This window comes from Hermetia illucens, chromosome 2 (genome assembly GCF_905115235.1).
Source record: "Hermetia illucens chromosome 2, iHerIll2.2.curated.20191125, whole genome shotgun sequence".
NCBI lineage: Eukaryota > Metazoa > Arthropoda > Insecta > Diptera > Stratiomyidae > Hermetia > Hermetia illucens.
The window spans coordinates 126,913,645-126,922,775 of NC_051850.1; the positions used below are offsets into that span (position 1 = coordinate 126,913,645).

The following is a 9,131-nucleotide window of genomic DNA, read 5'->3' on the forward strand; positions in this document are numbered from 1 at the left end:
CTTTAATTAAATTAAATTAAATTTGTGAAAAAAATTCTGTTGGTGATTCATCTTGAACTTTCTTTTGTCTAATAATTCCATTCATTCATTCATAATTTTGAGATCGATTTTGATTTAATTTTGCCATCCAGTAAGTAAAATAATAGTATACAGTTTATCATTCATCCATAAGCAATTTAAACAGAAAAATTTGTCATTAACAAATCGTGATCTGGAACTCCACACAAATCCAAAGACCTTGCGATAAGTTATGGCTATCATACTGGGGATTGCCACGCGTTAATACAAAATGGGGCATTGTTCATTAATTAATACAGGCTTATCTTATAGCTTCTTCACTAAAATCAGATTTCGATTCCACTATAAATATCATCCCTGCAACTTCAAACAGTCAATAGTGGCTTCGTTGCTTTTCGAAAATGAAGACTGTTGTTGTAGCACTTTTGGTGGCCGCAGTGGCCTGCGCCTCCGCCGATCCCGTTGACTGGGATAATGTCCAATTCATGGATGTCTACCCACCCGGATTTGGCAAGGTTTTGCCCGGTGATTTCCTCGACCGCATTGTTGGTGGAAAGAGTGCCCATGAAGGTCAATTCCCCTACCAAGTTGGTCTTCTTTTGGACGTTTCTGGAGGACAAAGTTGGTGTGGAGGTTCATTGATTGCCAAACGTTGGGTTCTCACTGCTGCTCACTGTGTCGATGGAGTCTCAGCCGCCACCGTCTACTTGGGAGCTGTTGAAATCAAGAAAGATGAAAAGTCTCGTCAAACCATTCGTGTTGACAAGTCACACTTCCGCATCCACAGTGGCTGGAACAGCAGGACTCTCATCAACGATATTGCCTTGATCGAATTGACTGAAGATGCTCGTTTGGGCGGTAAGTTAAAAAATTCTAGCATTACCGTCGGAAATGTGCTTTAATTGATCCTTCCATTCTAGCTGACATCAAGCTCATCAAGCTTCCATCAGACAGCGAAGCCAAGAAAACTTTCGTAGGTGACACTGCTGTTGCTTCTGGATGGGGACGTCCTTCTGATGGTAAGTGATTTTCGTTTTCATTTCAAGTTAGACGCCACAACTTCCACAAATGTCCTCGCTTGCTTTTAGACTAGTTCAATTAACAATTATTTTTCCATTTGCAGCTTCCAACTCCGTATCCGAAATCCTCCGTTACACCGACCTTAAAGTTATCTCTGAAACTGAATGCAAGAAATACTTCGGAAGCTCTGCCCGTAGCTCAAACATTTGCACCAGTGGATCTGACAAGAAGTCCACCTGCAACGGAGACTCCGGTGGTCCACTGGCCATTGGTGAAGGTGATGGTCGTGTAATCATCGGTTTGACCTCTTACGGAAGTGCCAGCGGATGCGAAAAGGGATACGCAGCTGTATTCACCCGTGTTGGATCCTACTTGGATTGGATCAAGGAACGTATTCATTAAATATGTTTCAAGTAGTCTTTCAAACTCGAAATAAATTTGAGAGAGTATGAAAAGAAAATGCACTTTTTGAACTAAAGTTAACATTCAAATTCACCAAGGCTATTTCTGTATACAGATGATATCTAGTCAAGGTATAGTAGTCCCTTCAGAAAATAAATATTTCATCATCATTATCAACGGCGCAACAACCGGTATCCGGTCTAGGCCTGTCTTAATAAGGAACTCCAGACATCCCGGCTTTGGGCCGAGGTCCACCAATTCGATATCCCTAAAAGCTGTCTGGCGCTCTGACCTACGCCATCGCTCCATCTTAGGCAGGGTCTGCCTCGTCTTCTTTTTCTACCATAGATATTGCCCTTATAGACTTTCCGGGCTGGATCATCCTCATCCATACGGATTAGGTGACCCGTCCACCGTAATCTATTGAGCCGGATTTTATCCACAACTGTACGGTCATGGTATCGCTCATAGATTTCGTCGTTATGTAGACTACGGAATCGTCCATTCTTATGTAGGGGGACAAAAATTCTTCGCCGGATTCTTCTCTCGAACGCGGCCAAGAGTTCGCAATTCTTCTTGCTAAGAACTCAAGTCTCCGAGGAATACATGAGAACTGGCAAGATCATTGTCTTGTACAGTAAGAGCTTTGACCCTATGGTGAGACGCTTCGATCAGAACAGTTTTTGTAAGCTGAAATAGACTCTGTTGGCTTCCAACAACCGTGCGCGGATTTCATCATCGTAACTGTTATTGGTTGTGATTTTCGACCCTAGATAGGAGAAATTATCAACGGTCTCAAAGTTGTATTCTCCTATCCTTATTCTTCCCGTTTGACCAGTGCGGTTCGCTGTTATTGATTGGTTGGTTTTCGGTGCTGACGTTGCCATCATATACTTTGTCTTGATCTCGCGCCGCCTGCTCGATCTGGGTGAAGGCAGTTTGTATGCCTCGGTTGGTTCTTCCCATGATGTCGATATCATCAACATAGGCCAGTAGCTGGGTGAACGCTTGCGCAGAGAGAAAATCTGATCTGTTACTGATTTCCCTGGAGTGAAGCCTCTTTGGTATGAGCCAATGATGTTCTGGGCGTATGGGGCTATCCGGCCTAGCAAGATAGCGGAAAATATCTTATAGATGGTACTTAGCAACGTGATACCTATATAATTGCTGCACTGTGTGATATCTCCCTTTGTATGTCTGAGACAGATAATGCCTCGTTGCCAATCAATCGTCAGCCATTGATTCGCTGTCCCATACCTTGAGCATCAATTGATGAACCACTTGGTGTAATTGGTCGCCTCCATATTTAACCATCGGCTCCTGGCGACTTATGATTGTTTAGCCGATGAATTGCACGGACTGTTTCTCCTATACTTGGTGGTGGCAGTATATGTCCGTCGTCTTCAGTTGGCGGGACCTCCAACTCACCGATGTTCTGGTTGTTAAGTAGTTCATCAAAGTACTCAATCCATAGCTCCAATATGCCCATTCTGTCGGAAATCAGATTTCCCTCTTTGTCTCGGCAGGATTAGCATCGAGGTGGATAAGCGTTCATCCTGCTGACTTGTTGGTAAAACTTCCACGCCTAGTGTGGTTGCTCCCTGTACTTTTCGAGTTCACAGACCTGTTGGTTCTCCCAAGCTTCCTTTTTCCATCTGTGAAGTCGCTTCTCCGCTCGACGGAGTCCGTGATAAGTCACTGCGCGTCTTTGGCCCTTCATTTTACTGAGCAGCCTGTGTGCTGAATTTCGTAGAATTTGTTAATTGCGGTGGTGAAGGAAACAGAAGCAAACAGCGACGATTTTGCTATCGTGAACTGACATCATCATCATGGCAAACCACCATACCATTGTGTAAGGACTGCTAGAAATTATTTTCGACAACACCGCGTGCACCGAGCAGATCGATGCCCTACGCAATATCTTGAATCATTATCCGGAGCTTAGATCTCCGCTTCACCTAGGCTTCATGAATTGGAATGGAATGTTCTACACAATAACGGTAGACCGGAGGAATTAATAGCTATTATTCAAAGGAGATATGATTTTAAACACTTACGTGTTGAGTCGAGGGTAAAATTTTTGAGGAAGAAAGTCCAAAATGCGGTCCGCCAGGTTCAATGAACGAAGTTTACTCAAACATATAGACGCGGATGGTCAAGGTTTCGTGACCTATTGCCACTTCAGGTGAGTCCCCATACAGACACGGTTCTGATCGCACTAATAAGGCCTTTGGAGCATTCGCCAACTGGATCAGGGGCGGCAAACAAATGTGATACAGCGTCTCCCGGTGCCACCACTGTGGAGGTTCTCCTTGCCCACGTGGTATTGGTTCAGCCTTTGAGCACCGACTCTTACCGGCAGGTGAAAGTCTTTGCGAATGACCCCGAGGCCGCTAGAGTAATATTCTCGGCTGTATGCAGTCAATGTGAGGAAGTGAACTAGACGGCCCTGCGTTACATATACACTGCCCACCCCTTTCAGATCTGTGACGAAGACACGCTCTCAGATGCCTGACGAAGACACGCGCACTCTTTGCCTCTGGATAATGGTGTCAGATTCGCAAAAGCTTGCGAAATAAGAAAGGACTTGAGTGCTTTGAGCTGCCAACTAAGTAATTTTTTTACATATTTGAATTATCCATTGAAATCATACTAACAACGATTGCTCTAGGTGGGCTCCTTTATTAAAATTACAATTTTGTGGTCTTTGAACGAACTTAAAAAGGGTTTGCCATAAATTTATAAAATATAAGAATATACTATAATTATCTTTATTTGAACAGATGTCGGAATATACGAACATTACCATGTTTTTCCCTGATTTGGGGAGGGTCCTTGATTTAAGTGATTACTTTGTAATTTACAATCCTTTCACTTATCGCAAAGCTGCGTTCACTGATAAAAAATGTTATAATCCATTTTGACATGAATGGGGATCTCCGTTTGATAAAACGGTGTGTTTATAATCTGGCTACTGGAATAATAGCCAGAAAGTTATACACATGGGCTCAAGACCCCAATATCTATGGCTTTCGGAAGTGGACAAGATGACTTTTTGCCATCGGTACTCCTCGTTCTCAATACCTTGGTGGTAGCCAGTTTCGGGCGCCGTGACATCAAACGCTACAAGTGATTTAGATTGACGTTAACGAAGCAGTAAACCCAAAAAATGGTGAGCTGAAAGGATTTCGACGCCGACTCTATTTGTTCAAGACAGACGAAAAAACAATACCGTCGTGCTCCAGAGACACAGCTGTTAGAATGGCGATATGGGTGGGCGTTTGCCAAGGCAGACAATGCTCGAAGTCAAAGTAGTGAAAGAGCAAACATTGATGGAGGTGTGGGTAAACGACCCTAATAAGACAGGCACTTCCATGGAGCGGGTTCTTCAAATAACGCCATGCATGGCCAGGGCATATGACCCACCTATGCCTAGGAGAAGCACGTTCTCTCGCGGAAGGCTCACAACTGGTAGAATAATGAACTGGGTACCTTTTAATCACCAACCCGCAAAAATTACTCACGGGCAAAACTTGTCTATAAAGAAGCGCGCAAAACCGTTAAGCTGAATATCCGGAAAGCGGAAGAGATTACTTTAAAGAGCACTGCTCAGAAATGGACCTAAAGCTATATGAAACCGCCAAGAGAGTTTTTATGGGCCGACGAAACACTATTTTCTTCTTGGAAATCATCCAAGGGTTATTCCCTTAATATCGGATAGATAGTTTCCAGAGACCTCTGAACGCATCAGTCACAACTCTGGTAACTGCTAAAGAATAGACGTTCCGAGCTTGAACGGTGCATCAAACAAAAACCCTAAGTTTGCTGTACAGTCAGAACCAGACTTATTCGAAGCGTACCTGTTGGGGAAGATAACGTTGCTGTCTAAAGCTACTAATCCTCCCAACGAGCTATCCTCCAAGATATCCATATGTCTTCTAAACACTATGGGGGAAGTGTTAGGGCGGGCAAACTGGAATAGATTACTCCTAGTTCTTGCGAACCAAGGAAGCATTTGAGATAGCTATTGATCGGCATAACACGTTCTGAAGTGAAGCTAGCTTCACGATATTTATCACCACAGGGCCAGCGAAGTCTTTCATTTGTTATTGCCTTAGGTTGAAGACACGAAAAACACATGAGTTAAGAAAAGCTTGAAGCTTTCAAATAGGTGAGAGAGCAAGGAAATGTCATCCGCGTCTATGTAGGTGTTTGAGTAAACTTCGTCCACTGAACCTGGCGGACCGCATTTTGGACTTTCTTCCTCAGAGATTTTACCCTCGACTCAACACGTAAGTGTTTAAAATCATATCTCCTTTGAATAATAGCTATTAATTCCTCCGGTCTACCGTTATTGTGTAGAACATTCCATTCCAATTCATGAAGCCTAGGTGAAGCGGAGATCTAAGCTCCGGATAATGATTCAAGATATTGCGTAGGGCATCGATCTGCTCGGTGCACGCGGTGTTGTCGAAAATAATTTCTAGCAGTCCTTACACTCATGGTATGGTGGTTTGCCATGATGATGATGTCAGTTCACGATAGCAAAATCGTCGCTGTTTGCTTCTGTTTCCTTCACCACCGCAATTAACAAATTCTACGAAATTCAGCACACAGGCTGCTCAGTAAAATGAAGGGCCAGAGACGCGCAGTGACTTATCACGGACTCCGTCGAGCGGAGAAGCGACTTCACAGATGGAAAAAGGAAGCTTGGGAGAACCAACAGGTCTGTGAACTCGAAAAGTACAGGGAGCAACCACACTAGGCGTGGAAGTTTTACCAACAAGTCAGCAGGATGAACGCTTATCCACCTCGATGCTAATCCTGCCGAGACAAAGAGGGAAATCTGATTTCCGACAGAATGGGCATATTGGAGCTATGGATTGAGTACTTTGATGAACTACTTAACAACCAGAACATCGGTGAGTTGGAGGTCCCGCCAACTGAAGACGACGGACATATACTGCCACCACCAAGTATAGGAGAAACAGTCCGTGCAATTCATCGGCTAAACAATCATAAGTCGCCAGGAGCCGATGGTTAAATATGGAGGCGACCAATTACACCAAGTGGTTCATCAATTGATGCTCAAGGTATGGGACAGCGAATCAATGGCTGACGATTGATTGGCAACGAGGCATTATCTGTCTCAGACATACAAAGGGAGATATCACACAGTGCAGCAATTATATAGGTATCACGTTGCTAAGTACCATCTATAAGATATTTTCCGCTATCTTGCTAGGCCGGATAGCCCCATACGCCCAGAACATCATTGGCTCATACCAAAGAGGCTTCACTCCAGGGAAATCAGTAACAGATCAGATTTTCTCTCTGCGCAAGCGTTCACCCAGCTACTGGCCTATGTTGATGATATCGACATCATGGGAAGAACCAACCGAGGCATACAAACTGCCTTCACCCAGATCGAGCAGGCGGCGCGAGATCAAGACAAAGTATATGATGGCAACGTCAGCACCGAAAACCAACCAATCAATAACAGCGAACCGCACTGGTCAAACGGGAAGAATAAGGATAGGAGAATACAACTTTGAGACCGTTGATAATTTCTCCTATCTAGGGTCGAAAATCACAACCAATAACAGTTACGATGATGAAATCCGCGCACGGTTGTTGGAAGCCAACAGAGTCTATTTCAGCTTACAAAAACTGTTCTGATCGAAGCGTCTCACCATAGGGTCAAAGCTCTTACTGTACAAGACAATGATCTTGCCAGTTCTCATGTATTCCTCGGAGACTTGAGTTCTTAGCAAGAAGAATTGCGAACTCTTGGCCGCGTTCGAGAGAAGAATCCGGCGAAGAATTTTTGTCCCCCTACATAAGAATGGACGATTCCGTAGTCTACATAACGACGAAATCTATGAGCGATACCATGACCGTACAGTTGTGGATAAAATCCGGCTCAATAGATTACGGTGGACGGGTCACCTAATCCGTATGGATGAGGATGATCCAGCCCGGAAAGTCTATAAGGGCAATATCTATGGTAGAAAAAGAAGACGAGGCAGACCCTGCCTAAGATGGAGCGATGGCGTAGGTCAGAGCGCCAGACAGCTTTTAGGGATATCGAATTGGTGGACCTCGGCCCAAAGCCGGGATGTCTGGAGTTCCTTATTAAGACAGGCCTAGACCGGATACCGGTTGTTGCGCCGTTGATAATGATGATGAAATATTTATTTTCTGAAGGGACTACTATACCTTGACTAGATATCATCTGTATACAGAAATAGCCTTGGTGAATTTGAATGTTAACTTTAGTTCAAAAAGTGCATTTTCTTTTCATACTCTCTCAAATTTATTTCGAGTTTGAAAGACTACTTGAAACATATTTAATGAATACGTTCCTTGATCCAATCCAAGTAGGATCCAACACGGGTGAATACAGCTGCGTATCCCTTTTCGCATCCGCTGGCACTTCCGTAAGAGGTCAAACCGATGATTACACGACCATCACCTTCACCAATGGCCAGTGGACCACCGGAGTCTCCGTTGCAGGTGGACTTCTTGTCAGATCCACTGGTGCAAATGTTTGAGCTACGGGCAGAGCTTCCGAAGTATTTCTTGCATTCAGTTTCAGAGATAACTTTAAGGTCGGTGTAACGGAGGATTTCGGATACGGAGTTGGAAGCTGCAAATGGAAAAATAATTGTTAATTGAACTAGTCTAAAAGCAAGCGAGGACATTTGTGGAAGTTGTGGCGTCTAACTTGAAATGAAAACGAAAATCACTTACCATCAGAAGGACGTCCCCATCCAGAAGCAACAGCAGTGTCACCTACGAAAGTTTTCTTGGCTTCGCTGTCTGATGGAAGCTTGATGAGCTTGATGTCAGCTAGAATGGAAGGATCAATTAAAGCACATTTCCGACGGTAATGCTAGAATTTTTTAACTTACCGCCCAAACGAGCATCTTCAGTCAATTCGATCAAGGCAATATCGTTGATGAGAGTCCTGCTGTTCCAGCCACTGTGGATGCGGAAGTGTGACTTGTCAACACGAATGGTTTGACGAGACTTTTCATCTTTCTTGATTTCAACAGCTCCCAAGTAGACGGTGGCGGCTGAGACTCCATCGACACAGTGAGCAGCAGTGAGAACCCAACGTTTGGCAATCAATGAACCTCCACACCAACTTTGTCCTCCAGAAACGTCCAAAAGAAGACCAACTTGGTAGGGGAATTGACCTTCATGGGCACTCTTTCCACCAACAATGCGGTCGAGGAAATCACCGGGCAAAACCTTGCCAAATCCGGGTGGGTAGACATCCATGAATTGGACATTATCCCAGTCAACGGGATCGGCGGAGGCGCAGGCCACTGCGGCCACCAAAAGTGCTACAACAACAGTCTTCATTTTCGAAAAGCAACGAAGCCACTATTGACTGTTTGAAGTTGCAGGGATGATATTTATAGTGGAATCGAAATCTGATTTTAGTGAAGAAGCTATAAGATAAGCCTGTATTAATTAATGAACAATGCCCCATTTTGTATTAACGCGTGGCAATCCCCAGTATGATAGCCATAACTTATCGCAAGGTCTTTGGATTTGTGTGGAGTTCCAGATCACGATTTGTTAATGACAAATTTTTCTGTTTAAATTGCTTATGGATGAATGATAAACTGTATACTATTATTTTACTTACTGGATGGCAAAATTAAATCAAAATCGATCTC

The 9,131-nt window shown here is 44.0% G+C and overlaps 2 protein-coding genes across 2 annotated transcripts; one reads left to right on the top strand and one right to left on the bottom strand.

Moving 5' to 3' along the window:
* Positions 1-384: 384 nt before the first annotated feature.
* On the top strand, positions 385-1,491 carry LOC119649694 (brachyurin-like). Its single transcript, XM_038051961.1, has 3 exons — positions 385-876; positions 939-1,037; positions 1,142-1,491. The coding sequence occupies exons 1-3, from the start codon at positions 420-422 to the stop codon at positions 1,438-1,440; spliced, it is 855 nt and encodes a 284-aa protein (XP_037907889.1). The 5' UTR covers positions 385-419; the 3' UTR covers positions 1,441-1,491.
* Positions 1,492-7,732: 6,241 nt separating this feature from the next.
* LOC119649695 (brachyurin-like) lies at positions 7,733-8,850 on the bottom strand. The gene is made up of 3 exons (XM_038051962.1): positions 8,355-8,850; positions 8,194-8,292; positions 7,733-8,089 (listed from the first exon to the last, which is right to left on the bottom strand). The coding sequence occupies exons 1-3, from the start codon at positions 8,809-8,811 to the stop codon at positions 7,791-7,793; spliced, it is 855 nt and encodes a 284-aa protein (XP_037907890.1). The 5' UTR covers positions 8,812-8,850; the 3' UTR covers positions 7,733-7,790.
* Between the last annotated feature and the right edge of the window lie 281 nt (positions 8,851-9,131).

Excerpts from the sequence above, each read along its gene's own strand:
- LOC119649694 (XM_038051961.1), top strand. The coding sequence starts at position 420 with ATGAAGACTGTTGTTGTAGCACTTTTGGTGGCCGCAGTGGCCTGCGCC. Across the intron at positions 877-938 it reads TGAAGATGCTCGTTTGGGCG|CTGACATCAAGCTCATCAAG; the intron begins GTAAGTTAAAAA and ends CTTCCATTCTAG. Across the intron at positions 1,038-1,141 it reads ATGGGGACGTCCTTCTGATG|CTTCCAACTCCGTATCCGAA; the intron begins GTAAGTGATTTT and ends TTCCATTTGCAG.
- LOC119649695 (XM_038051962.1), bottom strand. The coding sequence starts at position 8,811 with ATGAAGACTGTTGTTGTAGCACTTTTGGTGGCCGCAGTGGCCTGCGCC. Across the intron at positions 8,293-8,354 it reads TGAAGATGCTCGTTTGGGCG|CTGACATCAAGCTCATCAAG; the intron begins GTAAGTTAAAAA and ends CTTCCATTCTAG. Across the intron at positions 8,090-8,193 it reads ATGGGGACGTCCTTCTGATG|CTTCCAACTCCGTATCCGAA; the intron begins GTAAGTGATTTT and ends TTCCATTTGCAG.